This window comes from Melanostigma gelatinosum, assembly GCF_949748355.1.
Source record: "Melanostigma gelatinosum genome assembly, chromosome: 15".
Classification (NCBI taxonomy): domain Eukaryota; kingdom Metazoa; phylum Chordata; class Actinopteri; order Perciformes; family Zoarcidae; genus Melanostigma; species Melanostigma gelatinosum.
In genome coordinates, this window is record NC_136648.1 from 10,432,462 (window position 1) to 10,451,989 (window position 19,528).

At 41.9% G+C, this 19,528-nt stretch overlaps 1 protein-coding gene across 1 annotated transcript; it reads right to left on the bottom strand.

Annotated features, from left to right (window-relative positions):
* Window positions 1–410: 410 nt before the first annotated feature.
* On the bottom strand, window positions 411–18,531 carry LOC306789780 (MAGUK p55 subfamily member 7-like; the record flags this gene model as incomplete). The annotated part of the gene is made up of 16 exons (XM_079285851.1): window positions 411–641; window positions 2,189–2,332; window positions 3,236–3,344; window positions 3,534–3,627; window positions 3,718–3,798; window positions 5,597–5,770; window positions 7,888–8,011; window positions 8,404–8,454; window positions 9,137–9,211; window positions 10,205–10,290; window positions 10,465–10,546; window positions 12,467–12,601; window positions 15,774–15,854; window positions 17,257–17,334; window positions 18,042–18,154; window positions 18,507–18,531. The coding sequence occupies 16 exons, from the start codon at window positions 18,529–18,531 to the stop codon at window positions 411–413; spliced, it is 1,683 nt and encodes a 560-aa protein (XP_079141977.1).
* Between the last annotated feature and the right edge of the window lie 997 nt (window positions 18,532–19,528).

The window sequence follows — 19,528 nt, forward strand, 5'->3', positions numbered from 1 at the left end:
TCTCTGGTGTACATTACAGTTAATTGAAGTGCAGCAGCTGTCAGAATAATTACATGCTGATGTTTGCAATTTGGCAGGGAGGGATTACACTCAGCCACAAGTAGAGTTTCCCTGGACAGTTTCCTTTTTTTCTATTTCTTCTCCGTCCTGCAAGCCGACGTTATTTCAGCCAAATGCCAACAGAAAATCTGGCTCTTGGACAGACGGAGGGAGGGAGAGAGAAATGGATTCTGTTTGCTTCGTTAGATACACACTAAGGGACACCATGGAAAACTGTGGTAATCACAGGACAGGAACAATATTTGAAATATGACAACAATTAAATGTTGAAGGTTCAAGGTGTTGAATTCTAACTACACACAATCAAGAAATTACTTTTTTTGTTCCTTTCTTCTTTGTGAGTTCAAAGTTCAAACCCAGTCCTCCAAATGACCACAACTTCTCCGTGCTTTTGTTGGTGAAGAGCAAATCCACTTTGCAGGAATCCACTGGACTTCTGCCTCTTCCATCTTCTGGAGGTCCACCTTCAGCTCTCTAAAGGCCACAGCGATATCTCCGTTAACGATCACCTTGTCAAACAAGTGACCGCACTGGCTTTCTACGGTTTCAGCCAAGTTAATTATGTCATCAAGATCCTCCTCCTGTGAAAAGAGACCGACTGGGTTAATACAATGCAGTATCGTGATGTTATAATACCTCGCGTCAGCTCTTTTCATCGTTTGATTTGGGTTTCCTTTGATTATCCATCTAGTAAAAGATGAGAAGAATCTGCACAGAAAAGAAGTAACTAAAAAAAAAGCAATTGATGATTAATTATGATTTCAGTGTAAATCTGACAAATGCTGTTGATGGAAACAGAAAAGCTAAAGTCTGACCATATGGTGACATCCTCCAAGAAGTTGTTTTGCAATAATCTGCACATACTGTAACGTAACAGGATATGGAACGGATCCTATTCAGCTATAGTTACCAAGGCGTAACACATCGTTACATGCTGAGCGGAGGAGCACCTTTCACACCAGCTGTCGAACAGGTCGAAAGCACAGCCCTATAAGATAATGCCTCGTGCGTAGAAATAGAGTAGGAGTAGATCGGACATTGAACTGTTTTCTGTGGTCATTTGACGAGCACAAAAGAAAATGTCAATTGTTGTTAGTTGTTATGGTGACAAAACAAGCCAGTGTGGTCGTAAAGTGTCGTCGCAGCTCGCCGGGAAGAGAGCGGACGCAGCTCCAGAGACGGACGGCTCGGTAGCTTGTCCTCCTCTGGAGCGGCGGGGAGTGAGCCGGTGGGACACTTAGACCCATCGCTGCTGTTCGGCTCATTTTCTGTAACCAGTGTAGCATTAAAGCATGGTGGAATTGACAAGCTAGTTAGCCTAGCTGCCTGCTTGTTGGCTGCTGCTAATTCCACCATGATTAAATGCGTTACTCTGGCTCTCTGTGCTTCTCTCTTTTAATACTCCACTGAATGTTTCAGTGAGTCTTTGGCTTGCTGTTTGTCACTTCAGTTTATATGGAAGTCAGCCCACTGGAACGGTTGCAATGGCATCGGAACACAGAAAAAAATGGCTGCCACTCTGACCATCTGGCTACATTGATTTGAATGGGAAAGTCCGTTCTGCTCCTATTCTATTTCTATGGCCCGAACCATCTAATGGTTGTGGTGCTTGGCACTGGACATCCCCCCCAGCCATGCTGCAACACAGGCGTGTGACCTCATGGGTGTAATAAGGGCAACATCGGCCGCCAGGGTCAGGCAGTGAAGGAGAAGCCAGATGGGTGTTGTAAGAGTGACCGAGCATCTTTTTGTCTCACATCTACCACCAAACGTACATGCTCTCGTTTTGAGATCTGTTTCGATCGCCTCATTAAGTCATGATTTCAATCCATCACAGGTACACACAAGATGTAACCCTTCATCTCCTGGACAAAAAGTACTCACCTGCATGTTAGTTATGGACCAAGAAGCCACCCACCGAGCAGCCTTGTAACTCCCCCTGTCTCTTAAACATCTCTTAAATGCAAACCACAGGGTCGTGTGTGTACGTCTGTGGGGTTGGGTGGGTGCATTGAGGCCAGGGTGTTTGAGCTCACACCGCCCTTCATGTTACACAGAACAAGCACCTGACTTCACACATGGACCTGGTGGCATGTGTTTTGTGTGTTAATGTTGTGGTTTATCTTACTGAAAAGATCCTGACTGAGTTCTTGTCGTCCACATCGCAGATGACTTTAGCTCTCCGTCTGGTGAGGCGTAGCTCCTCTATACATGGGGGCTTCACGAACACCACGTATGGCTTGAATTCAGATGTGTACACGTGCTTTATTTTCTGTGGTGACGGAGAACAAAAAAGAAGGTTAGATGTAGGCAGCAATATTCATGGTTCATAGTGGTTCTCAGCTTTCTTTGTCTCCAGGACCCCTACATTGATACACATTACATCATGGACTTCCATTTCACAAGCCTTCGCTTCAGGGATCTCCATCTGAAAATATTTTGGTTGTTCGATTTGATTAAGACCAGAATTGTATAGTTGTCAACTACAGTTGAGGAGATAACTGACACCTGTGATCACAATAGTTTCTCTCATGACTCTTACTCAGCTCGCCTCTGGAGTGAATTAAATCGTGAAAATAAACTATACCCCATTTTCCCCCACAACTCCCTCAAGGACCCCCGGATCCCCTGACCCTGGTTGTGATCCACATATTAAAACAATAAGGTGAAGAGCCCATCTCTTGAAGTTGAATAATCTCAAATGTTGCAGCCGAGTATGTTAGTTTTCTATAGAATGAAAAACTTTCCAGCTGTATTAATGCTGTACAGGTAATAATGTGTAACAGCCTCCTGACGCAGAGAGTGTTAAGAGTGCTCCATGCTTCTTCCAACACACACAGAGTCACCCAACGCTATATGTTAGCAAGTACTTTAATTGGCAGCGCGAAACAAGTGGAGGTTCATGTTGTCCCACCTCTACTCGGGGACCCCAACGAACCAGTAGCATGCAATCCCTCACTGGCTTCCCACCACCACACCACTGCCAATTGTGTTCGATGGAGGGGCCAGGAGGAAAGCACCACTGCCAGGAACTAAACCCTGTGGTGGTGGTGACAAGAAAAACTATTACTGACGAGGCAATTAACATTTGGTATGAAACATCAGTGTGAATGATTTACCAGGGACATGTGAATTATTTTGTTTGAAAAAAAACTTCCTTCTTAATAATGCTCACATTAGGGTGCACATCCAGGAGGCACACCTTGTCTTCAGCCATCACTCTGTCCACAGAGTCTAGACTTGTTCCATAGTAGTGTCCTCTGTATCTCCCATATTCTACAAACCTAGAGGCCGAACAGAAACAGGGACAGGAACGGAGAGGAACGGACAGGAAAGACGGTAAGGGAGCGTCAAATGGTTATCAGACAGCAGTAGAAATGGGGGACATCACTCTAATGAAAAGGGAGAGTGAGTGGGACTATGTTTTAACACCATGGGAAAGGAAACCACAAGGGTGACACCTGTTTATGTACCTATGGTTGAGAATATCCTCTTCAATCATGTGAATTGACACAAAATGATAATCCACCCCTTCAGTCTCCCGCCTTCTCCTCTCACGTGTGGTGTCTGAAAGAGAACGGGACGGCAGCTGTAAAAATGTGAGAAACCATCGTGTGGGCGGGAGGTAAAGGGGACACTTTTGGACGTCTGTCTTACACGGCACAGTGACGCCAAAGTGGTCGGGGTCGGAGATCAGGAGCCTCCTCTTCAGTTCATTAACGCCAACGCCGCTGGGCCCTTGAGACAGAGATGAAAACACTGCGTTCTGTATGTGGGTATTCATTCCCAATATCTCTGTGTTCTAATGTTTTCCTCACGACAGGTCCGACATCAAATAGGCTCAGTGATCTGGTGACACATCTGTCTTTATCGTCAGAGAAGCAGAAGGGGAGACAGAGAGAGAGTCAGACAGACAGAGCTCTGATTTCATACTGATTTCAGTCTGAAAATGATTCCCTCGCTCTTTTTCTCCCTCCTCCCGTGTCTCTCTGTTGAACGTTAAATGCTCCTATGCCCTCTGGAAAATACATAGCATCACAATTAAACGTGACATCTGCAAAGGCACACAGTATCAGTGTCATTATAGTGTAGGATGTACAGGATGAAGCACACACACACACATACACACACACACACACACGCACATACTGCAGCATCTGGGATTTTCTTCTAAAGCAGGTTTCTGCAGCTCCAGATTGCATCAGACTAATGGAGCGGTGTCTGAAAGTAGGATTCTTGACATACCTGCCTTTTCCATCACAGCGTTGCATGAGCTTGATACATTACCAAATATCAAGTGTATAGACTCTCCACTGTTACACTGGTGATCTCTTTCACAGCTGCTCCATAGAACTGGAGAGGAGCATCATCGAGCTCTGAGGATACTTTCCCCGAACCTTTTTTACACAATCCGTAGGACTTAAAACGGCTGGCAGTCCCTTTCACCAGCTGTCCTGGGGTACAACGGTCTATTGTTTTATTAAAAGTGCGTAAATGCAATGCAAACAAAAACAGACACATTTCCAACCTGATCAAACATTATCAAGCAGGTCCTGTTTTAGCGGATTCAGGTTTTGGTTTTACCATCGATACCTTTTATTGCCAATGAGCTACATTGTATATTCTTAACGATGGCCTCCGGACAATGAAGAGCCTTCACAGCAGACAAAAAAAACATAATCCAGAGTCGAGGTAAGCTCCAACTGAATTAAAGAAGGCTAAATCTAAATCCAAGCTGTCTTAACTGTTCCAGTTTGAAGATGGAGCACTTGGCTGACATTATGAAGGATCTTATTCACAATCCAATCATCCCTTCCTCTGCATTCACCTATTCATCTCCTCTCTATCTGGTTTTGTTTTTGCACCTCTTCAGTTCACCGTGTTTCTCTCCTTTCAGCCTTCCACTTTCGATTTTCTGCCCCTCTTTTTGCATCTCTCCCCTTCTCCTCTTTCTTTGATTTCCCTTGGTCACATATGGCCTACAGTTGTGTCATAATATGTCATTAAAAAGACCTTCAGCAGGGGCTCAATGTAGAAGTCCCAGTGGAGAGATATAGCTCAAAAATACATAGAGCAGGTCTGCAGGATTGGCAGAGATTTGGCAGAGATGTGAATCTGGGGTGGGCCACTTGGTAACTTAAGAGAACACAATATATTGTGACTTTGATTTCTCTGACAGTGTTTGCGTGGTTCTGATGGGAAAAGATCGTTCTTGCACTCAGTGGGGACATAAATCTTCATCAATGCATTACTTTTGCTTTTGATCAACAACAGCTTCTATAATATTGTCCTTTTAATGAATGGGATTGTGTTGTTTTTAGTGTTTTATATGGACCAAACAAATGTTGTGCACATAGCCACTGTAGCTACCTTGCTTTGTGTAACAATGTTAAATGCTGTGCATGTATCACACCAGTTGCTCAATTCATAGCATTGGAACCTATTTTCCAAGCTTTTGGCATTGTGCTTTCAAAACAAACTTTCCACACAAGATGGAGCTTGCCGGTTTCTTTCGGTGTTTTTAGCTCATACGTACCAACCAGAACAACCAGACGGTGTCTGTCTTTAGGGTCTCTGTAGTAAGGGATCACCTCTTTGTAGGTAGGGGGATGAAGTGAGCTGCGTACCCTCGTGCTCCACCTCTCGGACTGAGCCGCTTCTCTGTCCCAGCTGCTCTTTGTCCCGAGACGAAAACTCCTTCTTAGACCGGCTGGGAAAATAAAGAGAGGGACCTCAGACCTGCTAGTTGTATTGCTGAAGATCTAGCTGGAGGACAGCCACATTGTGACAGTCCTAAGACCTGCATTCATTGATTTGTTTTGGGACATTTGACAGCAGCGCGACACAACAGCTGGCATTGTGGCGCTTTATGAAGTTGATGTGGTGAATGTGTTAGGAAACAATCCCCTACTAATGTACACATCGAGCAGGTACAGAGTGACATTCACTCAACTGGTGAATGCGAGACTAATATTCACTTTCCTTTTAGTTCAGTTGTTAGTCTCCACCAACCCCTGAAGGAAATATCTGTCTCTTTAGCCGCTAAATGCTCCACTAAAGTTCACCAGCTAGCTAACTTTGGCTGTCTGTCATTTGGTGCTGGGCACGTATGCGTACAGGTTTCTTTGTTTCATTTCTTTCGAGATTTTTTGCTGATAACAGCTGCCTGCTGTGAACGGAATTGAGTATTTTTGAGTAATTTTCATGTTATTTTGCGCCATAATTTTGAGATAACTTGCGTGCCATCATACGTTAATAAGCGCCAAAGGCTTGTCAGGCTTGATTTATTTTTAAGATACTTCCAGGAAACACCAACACTGCTTCCCTTTGTGCACCACTTTGTCAACACTTGATTGAAAGTGTGAACATTAGAACTCTTCAACACTAAAAGGCACACAAGGTACTCAGATGACCACAAGGGTCGTGACAGAAGGGAGAGCTATATACATCAACACCACCACCCAAACTCTGGTGTCAAGCACCATCCCGAACGGCACAAATCTCAGTCAACAGACGACCACTCAGACTGTCACGCGTCGCTTGTATGCCGCCTGACAGCCAGCGTCTGCCATGCGACTGTGGTCTGGCCTGGCTTGGCAGGCGCGCGCTCTCTTTCATGATGTTAACTGCTGCTAAGTGATGCTGCCAGGCTTTCTTTGACGTCACGTCAGCTGCAATTTCACTTTGTAAGCATATCTGTCTATTTCCTTTCTGGGCTTCATTCTAAGAGCCATGGCACTATGAGTAGAGATTTCAAACTTTTGTTTACACAGGATTTAAACTGATGATTTCACTAACTGAGAGTAATACATACTGTACTAAACATATGTTATACAGCATATGATGTATCTTATTTCCGAGAATGAAATAAGGTCTAGAGGAAAACATATCGGAAATGTCAATCTTGAGTATTTCTGGCAGTGGAATTCATCATGTGTTGCTGAAAAAGCTCTCAGCTGTAAAACTGTAGTACATTTTTGGAAATGCTGCAAGGTATTTCTGCTTCACTCAACAGTATGAAATAAGGGTAAGAGCAGAGATAAGACCGCGGGGAGAGTGAATACATGCAATGCATGTCATGAACTGGACCTGGGCCCTTCATGTTAAGATCATCTGATACGAGCCTTAACCTGCAGTCCAAAAGAGTGGACGAGAACATTCAGCATGAAAACTATTACCACTATTATCACTATTTCCCTTCTCTTTCAGCCACTCTCTGCTCTGATTACTCTGCATGCGGTCATTTGGTCGTGCAGCATTGATAAAGGTTTACGTGCCAGACAAAGAGGAAACACAGAGTCTGAACCACGTCATCAGGTGAAGGCTGGCCTGAGATAAGATGAAATGCACATTATTAAATGCACATGACTTTTGGAACTGATACAGTGCAACATCTGTAATTACCTTGCCTTGTACAGACGCAAGGAGCCTTTTTACAATCAGCCATAAGTGCACGCCCCCATATGAACATCCTGCACTGCTCATTTGCACACACGCAACCACACACAAGCACATCATATCCAATCCACGAGATCAAGACAAATGGGATAAATGGCAAGGCTGAAACCACATTTGCTGTTCCAGTCTTCTCCCTCAAATCCCCAAACCACGAAACGACATCATCATATGAACTGGTTTGTGCTGTAACTATAACCAGGGTCTCCTTTTGTGACTGTTTTTGCTCCATCTATTTGTATTGCTAAGTTCAATATATATGTGTTGTTGCGAGCTGTCGTGTCCAATTGCCGTGAGTTTTCTCGTCTTGTATCATACTGGTCCATTCTCTCGTATCAGTCGGAGTAGAGTGGAACAATTCAAACATCTCACCAATGTGGATCCCTGTTACCGCTCCGTAGTCTACATCCTCCATGACTGGAAAAAAAAATAGGAAGAGGGAAGAGGAAAGAGTGAGGAAATTGTGGACACAAACCACAAAGGGATGACACGTGCACTGCTCTGTTAATTTCATACTCAAAGTATTAGCATATGTACTGACCCAAATGTCATAATATTTTGCTTTGGAAAATCAAATAATGGTCTTATTTAGAAATGATATCCAGAATTTAGAAATGTTAATAACTACCTTACGCTTACAAATTGATTGTTAGCTAAAAACTAGCACACTGAAGAAGATCAGATAACCTGTTTTGAGGAACATTTAACAGAATCCTTTCCATGTTGGAAAGACAGCGCACGGTGAATCATAAGGTTATTATTTTTGGATAATACATCCTTTTAAATCTTTGAAAACACCAAACAAAAAACCTAAAATCATATGTATCTATTTGATCATGGAAACTACTCTCAAGGTAAGTTTCATAAGCAATTTCAAACAGACAGTACCTTCCCCCTCATCTGTGGAGCATCGTAGTCAAACAGAGCCCGCATGAACAGCTGGGGAGAGAAAAGAGTTTCATGTTTTTTGCCTTCAAACAGACAAACAGGTGACAAAGGGAAAATGCACATTCGATGTAATCGACTGATTCATTCTTCTCTTTTCTTAATGCCGCTTTGTGAAGTTCTTCTGAATCCTGGATGTGGACACATCTTTGTCTGGTGCTTTTTCACATATGTTGGTGTCATTTTTGAGAAATGACCATGATCATTGAAAATAATTTGTCTTAATCCATTGCAAACGCTCCCTGCACTAACAGTTTCCAGCTTGGACATCCACTTCATGTATGTGGTGGTTGTGGCCATGAATGCTTGCTAACTTATGTTCCACATCAGGTGTGCTGATTCATTGTTAGTGTTAAATTAAGTTGATGCGGTTCAATACATGTGATGTGGAAAATGATAAACCAAGTGTTTAAATGATAAAAAGATGTATTTTGAAATGAAGTTAGTGAGTGTCTTATCCTTGACTGTCTGAGCAAGATTTACTTCGTGACAATGTGCTGCTGCAGTGACAGCACTGTGGCAAAAACACAAAATATAACCAAACACACAAGAAGCCACTGATTTCATCTGTTTTTACTGAAACCAGCTGGGTAGCTTTCCTCATGCAGTCAGATTGCATGTTAACTTTAAAAAACACATGGTGCAGAAATATATCTGTAGTTAATGCTCACTGTACCTTCTTATTTGGTGATATTTCTTCCTTGGAGGAGGCAGGAACTATGGTGAATGTAACTTCACCCCGAGAACGAGTCTGCGCAAAAACAGTTGTTCGATATTTTAGGAAATTCTTATTTTTGTTCTCGCCAAGGGTTAGATGAGAAGAATGATGCCACTCTCATAAATGTCTGTATATGGTGAATATGACGCTACACCCAGCAGTCGATTAGCTTAACATGAGAGCAGGACGAAGCGGCTGGCTGAGTTCTGTCCAAAGGTAACAAAGCCAGCCTACCACCTGTCAGTCCATGTCATTTAAATGTTGATCTTCTTTTTAATCCGTACAAAAAGCAATGTGTAAAAAGAAAGTAAAACAAAATACTGCTTCTTGGCTTTTTTTTTAGCTAGTCGATTTCCTCTGTTGCTAGTACACTGTATATAATGTGTGCTAAGCTTACCGTCTCCTGGCTGTAGCTCCATATTCCATATTGTATTTATTTCTTATTGTCAACAAATCCAATTCAAAAAATTAAATAAAAAATGAATCGCCCACGAACAAGCATTGTCCGTGGAGCCAAATCCTGATATTTCTTATTTCTATGTGCCAGGCAGCCCCATTGTTGTCCAGAAATTGACAAGGTCCTTCATTATCATCAACATGGGCTGCAGTTTATTTTCAGTCCATCTAAAATACACCATCCTGCACCTGTACAAACTCTCGAGTCTACCAAATGTGGATTACTCCTTAGCTGGATATTAATTAACAAAAAACTACAGTGACGTGATGTTTTTCAGAATTACTGAGATCTTTCCTGAAAGACTCTTTGATAGGAACAATAAAATGATTCGGGTAAGAGTTGGAGCTGAGAGCCACAGGCATGGTAGGGACATTGAATGATATTGACAGACAGACTGATGCTTTGTCGGTTTTGTTCTTTGACAATAAGAAATATATCCCCCAAAAAATGTCGACATTATTCTTGAAGTTACAACACTGAAGAGAAGAAAGAAAAAGTTGAGAGCAAGAGGAAAGAGAGAAACAGAACCATCCAATGAGGAGACAGAATCAAACGTGTGTGACACTCACCAGAAGAGGAAGGATTTCCTTTGGTTTCCTGTGCTCCAGTGAGACTCCATTCACCTCTTTCAGCTCATCTCCTTCATGGATCAGGCCTTCAAAGTGTTGGAAATACATCTGGAAATTTGTACCACATGCTCTTCCTTGTAACATGTACATTTACTATGTGCCACCATAATCTTACTACAACCTAATACAGTACAAAGGTAGCGCGAGAGAGTAGAGTGGGCACAACAATACACTGTAGAAACAGTAATGCATAATCTTACCGCTTTCATCAGCTGCACCTCCTCGCATGACCCTCGCCACAACAACAGCCCCAGTGGATTCATCCCTCTTAATTGTTGCCCCCTTGAGGATGATCAGTGAATGAAAGGATGATAAACAAACAGACGAGCAGATGCACAGAGGCAGAGAGGTCAAGCGACGGAGAGTGGAAATAACATGCCGGTTTTATCACAGTCGAGACGAGCGTCTTCTTTGGAGTCACTTCATTCCAGTGAAGGTAATTTGTATCGAGACGAGATCATTTAGCGGCCTGCCTTCATGTAACACACAAAGCGCTGGAAAAGGTTATCCAAATCAGCTTCATTGTCAACAGATGTTATTGATGTGGAGCAAACCGTAATGGAAAGAGCATCTTATGCTGCTGACTACAATAAGCTCATGCTCGGGTGTAACCCTGTTGTCTGGAAAACGGGAACATGTTAGATCGATCAAAGAGACCATGTCAGAGAAAGGTCAGTCCCTTTGCAATCTAATTTTTGGGATCAATACAAAAGTGTGTTCTCTATTATTGGTCAGAAGCACGTTCCACTCTCAAAGCTCAAACACCAACACACGCGCTACACACGCAAAAATGTCCATCATAAACTAAATTATTCTCATTTATTCTCTGACATGAGGGTTATGTATTTGGCACCATTTGTGTTTTATTTACCAGGATATCGCAAACTATTTAAAACAGATTTCAATGAAATTTGGTGAAAAGTAAGTCCACACAGGCTAAGAGACATTTCTGCTATTTTCTAATGAACTACTGGATCTACTTGAGTGGAATAAAATCTGGCACATGTACCCCACAGCTGTCCATCTCTATATGTGTTTTATGAAGATCTTGATGCAGTTAAACAAAAAAAAAATCAGAACCTCGTTTTATTATTAAAATAACTAATTCTAGAGGATTTTGCGGCCTTGGCAGAGGCATGCGCTCTTTGTAGTTTGGTTTGTTTTCAGTCCAGTTACACTTGATCCAGGAAATTTCCAGAAATAAGTGACAATGGCTTGGAACAAGGTGGAAAAAGGCAGATCATTCCGGTAGTATCAAGAAAATGAGCTCTGATTAAAGACCTTGAAATAAGTTGATTTAAATCAGAAACAGAAAAGACATTCTCCCATTTCAATGATCAATACGGCTTAAAAGGACTCGTTTATAGTTTTGCTTTGGATATACAAACACATATGCGTAAATACGCACACACACACACACACACACAGAACAATGCTGAAAGTATGTTGTGCGTCACAGCAGATATATGGCAACAAAGATGTGGAAGAATTGATTGTAAATTCCTGGCTGCTGCAGGAACCTTTTCCTTGTGTGTCCTGTCATTCATTGTGAGTCCTGCTACACTTTGGCATACAGGGCTTGAGCAGTCACGCAGTTTGACAACATGACATACATTCAGTCACCAGAGAAAAAAAACAGCTGTCTCTTGGATATGTTTATTGCTCTGAACTGCCTGTATGTGTGTGTCAGATATTGCCGCTGGACAAATTACACATTGCTGAATGCAGTTGCCCTGTTACATGGTTGTCCCAACTTAAATACTGACATTTTAGTTTGTTTCGTGTTCATTACAAGGCCAGGTAGACCAAATTAGAACCAGGCTGACAGGCCGAAAGTACAGTTGTGATTGTTTCTAGAGGCATTCAGAAAATATAGTGACTTGCTTTCCTGCCGAGAGTTCGATGAGAAGAGTGATACCACCCTCATGATTATACGTATATGCAGCAAGAGCCAGCAGGAGTAGCTTAGCATGGAGGGTGGAAACAGCAGGAAACAGATGGCCTGGCCTTCGGACAGCTCCAGAACTTACTAATTAACATGTTATATCTCATTTGTGCTAAGAAAATAAAACAATTTAAAAAATCTACAAGCCTCTCAACAGAACGATTTTCTTGTTTACAGTCGTCATTCAAAGCTAAGCTAACTAGAGATAAATCGAATTTCTAACTTGACTTCTGGAAGATGAAGACATGTTCACTGACCAGGGGGTCTTTAGTTTTGAACAGACTGACGATTTTGACCGAATCCTCGTCGTCCTCCAGTGCGTCATCGGGTATTGGTGGCAGACTAGGCTCAAAGTCTCTCTGAGCCACAGCGTCATGGACAGACAGGAGACTCTGTGGAGGAAACAGAAATACAGTGAGGATGCTGATCTGTGTTCAGGTGTGGAACTTTGAATTGTAGGTGTTGTGAAAAGATGTGGCACGGGGATAGTATCCTTTAATCACTCTGTTTTGAAAAATGGCACTGGCTAAGATCAACAGTATGATAAAAAAAAAAGCTGCCAAATTCAGCATTGTGAACACTTTAAACCAACTGGTTAGGCTAGAGATGGTTAACTGCAATTGTAAGGTTGAAAAATGCTAAGCACTCAAACAAAAATGCCACCAATCACTGTTGACTAATCGAAGGTGACTGAGACTGCGCAAACATTCCAATAAGTTTGACTGGCCTGCCCACACTCACTACAGCGATTGAATCCAAATACAACATTTCCCTTTTGGTTGCAAACCTTCAGTTTTGATAGGTGCCAACATGCCAAATTGTATTTAGTCTGGATTGTACTGCCAGCCTGTGGGCCACCTGAAAGCAACCGCTATACTGCTGACAGTCATACTGGCTCACCTCAAACATCACACACGTCTTAGAAGAAGTTTGTTTCCAGTGATGGGACTGGGAATTGATATACGACTCGCTATCAGTGCCCAGACAGTTCATTTAAGTTCATTCTTTGTTAACTTTGGCCGTACCAAAGCTCCAGGTTTGTTTTCAGAAAAACAATATTCCGGTTAAAGGTTAATCCCTCACTGTCAGCCTGCACAAGGTACAAAAACAAAGAAGGGAATTGAATGTAGTAAGAAACAATAAGAAGGGGGGGGGGGGGGGGCGTGTACATCTGCTCATCCTTTTAACAGTCAGCCAATCCATCTGTCAGTTAGTCTACTTGTCCATGTCGTCCATCAACAGTTGCCCCGCTCAGAAGCTGCCAACGCGTGAGCAACGCGTCTCTGGACACTTTCAGAGACGGGTTTTCAAAAACAAACATTCATTCACAGAACGTTTTACCCCGAGTCTCTCATAAATATGTGTGAGCTCCTGCGTTCGGGCCAAGAACAAACAGGTCATTAAGACTCTTTAAACAAACCTGTTAGTTCTCGTCTGGCTTCGCCTCCTCATTAAGAAAAACCACGACTCCTGCAGCTCACTGGAAAACCAAACGATATGTGTGTGTCTGAAATATGACTGTCAGCAGATCTAAAATAAGGAAACATGCATTTGAGTAGTCTGGGCCTCTACATGAGTGAACACTAATAAACATGATTAGAGAGTAGATTAGCTTCAGTTCCGGTGTGGTTAATATATGTCAGCACCTCTCAGAGGGCAAAATGATGAGGTGAAATACATTTAATTGTTGGAATGCTGTTAAGCATTCCAACAACTATTAAAATGTTCAGCTCTTTCAGGAGAGGTGTGATATGACTTTGCATATTTGTAATCTTTAAACTTTTTGAATTATTAAGCTTTTTGCAATTTGTTTTTGAATTGGATATCTATTTTCAGCAATGTTTTTGCGATTAATTTCAGTTTTCAGCATTCCAACGCATTTTCAGCAGGAAATGCTTTTTCTGGTTAGAGTTTGCAGTTGGATGAATTTGTCACTTTGTGTGAGCCATAAAGGCCTTTTGATGTGCGCGTCAGCTCCAATGTTCAGTCGCCTGAACAGCATCAGAATAGCTCAGATGAAGCATTCCTGCATGGATTTATATCGTTTCTCAGATTACACTTCTAGTGTTAGCTAGGTCAAACAGGATATATGACTGAACATGTAACCACATCACTCATGAGTAGGTTTCTTTTATTGTTAATGATCCATCGGGGCGCTGAAGTAGTAGGAAGCGAAACATCTTCCGAGCCGATTACATTCTTGCTTCATGAAGGGTCCGTGTGAATGGGAATTATAGGCTACGCTTCAGGGACAGAAAACTGCACTCTTGCACAGTTTGGGGGAATGTTTATGTGAGTGTGAGTGTGCGGTAATATTACAGATTTTAGGAAGTCACTAAAGGGAACCGTTTGTAAATACACGTATTCACTTTCTTGCCAAGAGCTAGATGAGAGGAGCGATACCGCTCTCTGTTGAATATGAAGCTAGAGTTAGCAGAGGGAAACATTAGCAATGATTTGTCCACTGACACCTCCAACCCTCACTGTGTAACACATTACATCTAGTTTGTTTGATTCGTACAAAAACTAAAGTGTAAATAAACGGAGAGATTGTGGCTTTTGCGAGAGTAAAGCTGTTTCTTTTAACCTTTGGACATAACAACGCTTGTTGTTTCTCACTGCACCCACCATTATGCTAAGCTACGATAAGCTAACCATCCCCTGGCTGTAGTTTCATATTTAATGCGTAGATTTGAGAGCAATATTGATACTTCTTGTCTAAACTCTCAGCAAGAAAATGGTCAAAAAATGGCTTGTATGGCTATAACCGTCTCCTGTCTGTGGCTTCATTTTTAATGGTTTAGCTCAGTACAAAGTCTGGACAAAGGAGGAAATAGCTCACTTAACGAGTTGTATCTCATTTTTGTTACAAATAATGAAGTGTAAAAATGTCAAGTTGCAGTTTCATGAGGAGACCCTTGAAAAGCCAGCGTCACTCACTCTGACTTTTTATGTTGAGACTGGACTGTGTTGCATCTTTCTGTCACCAGAGAATTTCATGTTTTAGGTCTCATGCTCCTGCTCACCTGTTCCCACTTCCCCATGACTCCGTCCCTCTTTATACCAGCCCAGTTATTTTGTTCTTCATCGGTTTGTCTTCCGTTATGTTGGGAGTTCTGTACCATATTGTCTTGCCTGCTGTTTCCTGTCTGTTATGTTGAACTCCAGCTTGTAAGCTTGAATTGAATTGGAAGCTTTTTTTTAAAATAAATCATTGCATTGCTTCGGCTCCTGAGTCGTTTTCGTCTGCGTTTGGGTCCATCCCCTGCTGCCTGCACCCCAACCATGACAGCCAGGCTTTAGTTTCTTCCCTCTATTCTAGTCTTTGTGCTAAGCTAAGCTTACCGGCTGAGGGCTGTTACTTAGAGGCAAAAGAGTGGTATCCATTTTCTCTGATAGCTCTTGGCAAGAAAGCAAACAAGCGTATTTCCCCAAAGGTTTGTGTGTGTATTCCATTGGTCGAAATGATGTGATTAAACTGGACAAAGGAATTGGCTGGGGGAGTTTTAGGTTGACACACATGTGTGAAGCTACAGCGAACACATGGAAGGAAATACTCTTCACCTTAAAGTTGGGTTTGGAAAAGAGGGCAACCAGTTCTTTGACTTCGTCTCTCCAGTCTTGGTATATCAGCTCCTCCGCCAACTGGAAGCAAAGAAAAAGAGGAGCGGCAGGATATGCATTTTTTTATAATTAGAGGTGTACATTTATATCACGGCCTCAGAGGTTTGCTCTAGTCTACACTGTACGAACCAAGAGAGACGGGAGAAACATGCAGCAAGACAAAAAGAGTTAACGAAATTCAGCTTGTGTCTTGTTCAGACTGCAGTGACACACACTGTCCTTATTGTCTACGCTTTCATGGGACCTTGTTCACCTCACAAAGAAATGCTTGTTTCTTCTTGGTGATAATTTTTTTTTTTCCGTGTTCCTGTTTTCTGCCTCTTAGCCACCGTCGGGGGAAAAAAAAAAAAGCTCCCAAATGTTCAAGGCTACACGACGGCTAAAACAAAGCAGCCTTGACCGTCATCGGCAAGTGAAGAGGCGGCGATTGACTGTGTACAGTCGCACCGTCTTGTCAAGCATATTACTGCAATGACTTCTACTACTTCAAGATGTCGAGGCACACTCCAGAGACACAATGCATGAAGGTCATTAGTTTCCACTGTGAGCAAACAGAAGCCTCTCTGAGGGGAAACAGACCCATGGTTTGGCCCTTCAGTAGGTCCTGATGATTTAAGCCAGGCGGAGAGTTGCTGTCTCAAAGAATCTGAAGCAAAGGGAGTGAAGAGAAGGAGATGGAGAGGATAGGGCTAGATAGACGGCATGGAAACATGGCAGGAATTACAATACACAGGGTGTAAGAGAGAGAGAGAGACAGACAGAGAGAGAGAGAGAGAGAGAGATGAAAGGATAAGGAAGAATATAGATAATGGAAGAGGAGTGTGGTTTGGGGATGGAGACAAGAACAGATGGAAGCGTAGAGTAAGGGGAAAAGTCTAAAAAAGAACATCCTTGTTCAACACGTTGTCCAGGAACAAGATGGGGAAATCAGGGAATGAAAGTGGAACGTGACCAAAATGGTTCGGGGAAGGTATTGGGATGAGATGGAGATACAGGAGTGATTGGTTGGTAAAAGGATTGAAGAGGATTGGTAGATGAAATATGAAGCACAACTGAAGGGAATGTACTGGTCGTTGCAGTTTTAGAATCCACACAAAATGATTTGAGCAGCTTTTTGCTCGGCACTGTCCTTGTTGACCTAAATCCTGGCATGTAAATGCAAAACGATATCTGCTGTAAAACGCAGCCTTTCAAATGATAATATCAGCGGTCACAGAGTTTTGATTTGAGATTTCATAGTTCACGACACATAAGTAGGACTGTGCGTTCCATTCATGCTTCTGTGTGACAGGCAAAGGCGTCTGTGTGAGGAGGAAACAATTTGAAAGACGAAATAATCCTCCCCGTTCCCTCTGCTGTCAAACTGTGGTCCTCGGCGGCGCGTCCATCTGCAAAAGATGTTTGGAGAGAGAGAGTCACTTACATCTGAGGCCAGACTCGCTGCGTGCTCTTGGACGAGGACGGGGCTACGCTTCTCAAAACGCCTCAGCCGCTCGTGGATCTGTCAAGTCAGGAAAGTATCACAATAAAGGTTTTCTCTGCAGTAAAACTCCAAATACACCTAATACTTATACTTCTAATAACATTCATAATGATAAAATATTGTTCATTGAAAGAACTGCAATGGTACCATGGCTACAACACAACCACAACATAAATGAATCGTAGTTCAATTAATGTGAAAGAAAGTGCATTTACGTGTTTCTTCAAAAGAAAAAGAAGAAAATACGAACTCAACTAAGTACATTTATTTAAATATTGTACAACATGTTGAGGTATTGTATATGACTTACTATAGAGACTAATATTTCACAGTAACAGTAAATACAACACAGTCCAGTTGTTAAAATTAGCTGCATCCAGAAAAGCTGCAACATTGAAGTGCCACTTGCATATTAATGCATGAGTAATAATATCTAAACTGTATAATAGAGTAACAGTGACAGCAGCCATTCGTCCTGTAGAATACTATAACACGTATGGTGTTTTACTGTTACCTTGGATTAGTTAGTTGACAATACTCATGAATTTCGCTGAAGTAAAGCTTTGATTGCATGAACATCTATTTGTAAGGCAGTATTTTTACACTGGCATCCTGAAAAATAAGATCTGTATTTTGCTACTAAAACCAGTTTGAAAATAGATGCTGTCACTGAAATGAGTGGATGTAATAAAGCATGAATCCTTGTAGCACAAACGTGTCTTCACCTTAAAGAGCAGATGAAGCTTCTTCTCCATGCTGTGGAGGAACCTGTAGTCCTCCTCTCTGTCTGTATGAGACTCTGTTCCAGACATCACTGAAGATAGCAGCCTGCACACACCTGAGGAGGAGCAGAGCACAACCACATGTATAAACACACACACACACACACACATATACACCACCTGCACCTGGCTCTAACTCAGAGAGCTTGTTTTTAAGGTTATGAGGTGAGGTCAAGAACCCAGAGATAGAAATCGAAGGTTAAACAGAGGGTGTGATAACAAAAAAGAAAGACTCCAAGGGAAGCCGTAAATGGGTACTGTTATGGGGATCATTGCTTTATTTTCCAGTGTTACAGATATGTTATCTATAAGGGAGGTGAAAAGACAAGAAACCTAATGTGCTCAAATTGCATACACATTGCCTCTCATGTACATACAACCTGTCAACCTGCTACACTTTGGATGTACCTCTGTGTTCAGTTCGGCTTAGCATCTTCCTCACTCTGAGAACATAGAAGAAGAATTCAACCAATATCGAAATCCTGGATATATATAGAGTAACTTGATCCAAATTTCTTGTTTTTACTGGCAGATAGGGAGACTAGAGCGTGACAAAGAAGGTGGAGAAATGATGAGAGAAAGGAAAGAAGGGAAGATGCTTCTTCTGAGATATTACCGCCCCCCAATGCTGGTATGAGGTATTTCAACATTACGTTAAAACAATGTTCCACTTTCCATACAGCTAAATTGGTAAACTATTCAATCAGTTAATGTTGTATCAACAATATTCAGGGTTATTTTTCTTCATTTAATTAAACTTAACACGTCTGCACGAATGACTGGCCAGTATTAATTACCTAAAATTACATTAAGCAGAAGATGAAAACATAACTATGGTTAGATAAATATTGGATGTCCTCTGCATAAAATGAATAGATTTTTTACCCTTTCTCAGACCATAGTTTGATAGATTTAAGAAAATATATGCAAATATGCAGAATTCCATTGAAAAACATGAGGATTGGTTCAACAGAAATGCACTTGTTATATAATAGACCATATGAAGAAATATTGTCCAGAATCCCTCAATTAGCACATCTACAGAAGTACAATACTATATCCACAGAAATATCTATTTGTTTTATATTATATTGTCTAAATAGCAGATAAGTGAAAATATTGTGAGAAAATAATTATTTGAACTCATACACCGAATCTGGGGTACAGATTAGGAGTGTAACACATGTTTATGTCCATTCCAACACATTTTAAGTAGGAAAAGCAGCTCAGCACAATCAATCAAAATTGAAGTTGCACTCACCAGAGACATTGCATTCCATAAATTCAGGCAAGCCATATCGCTTAGTGCCTCATGAGCAACATTTGAACATCCACTTGTAGAGAGAGGTTGTGTTCTGCTGGTCAGATTGTAAAAGAAACCGTCCCTCGTTCAGTGAATATGTGCTACGTCTGACCTCAATCAAGCCGAC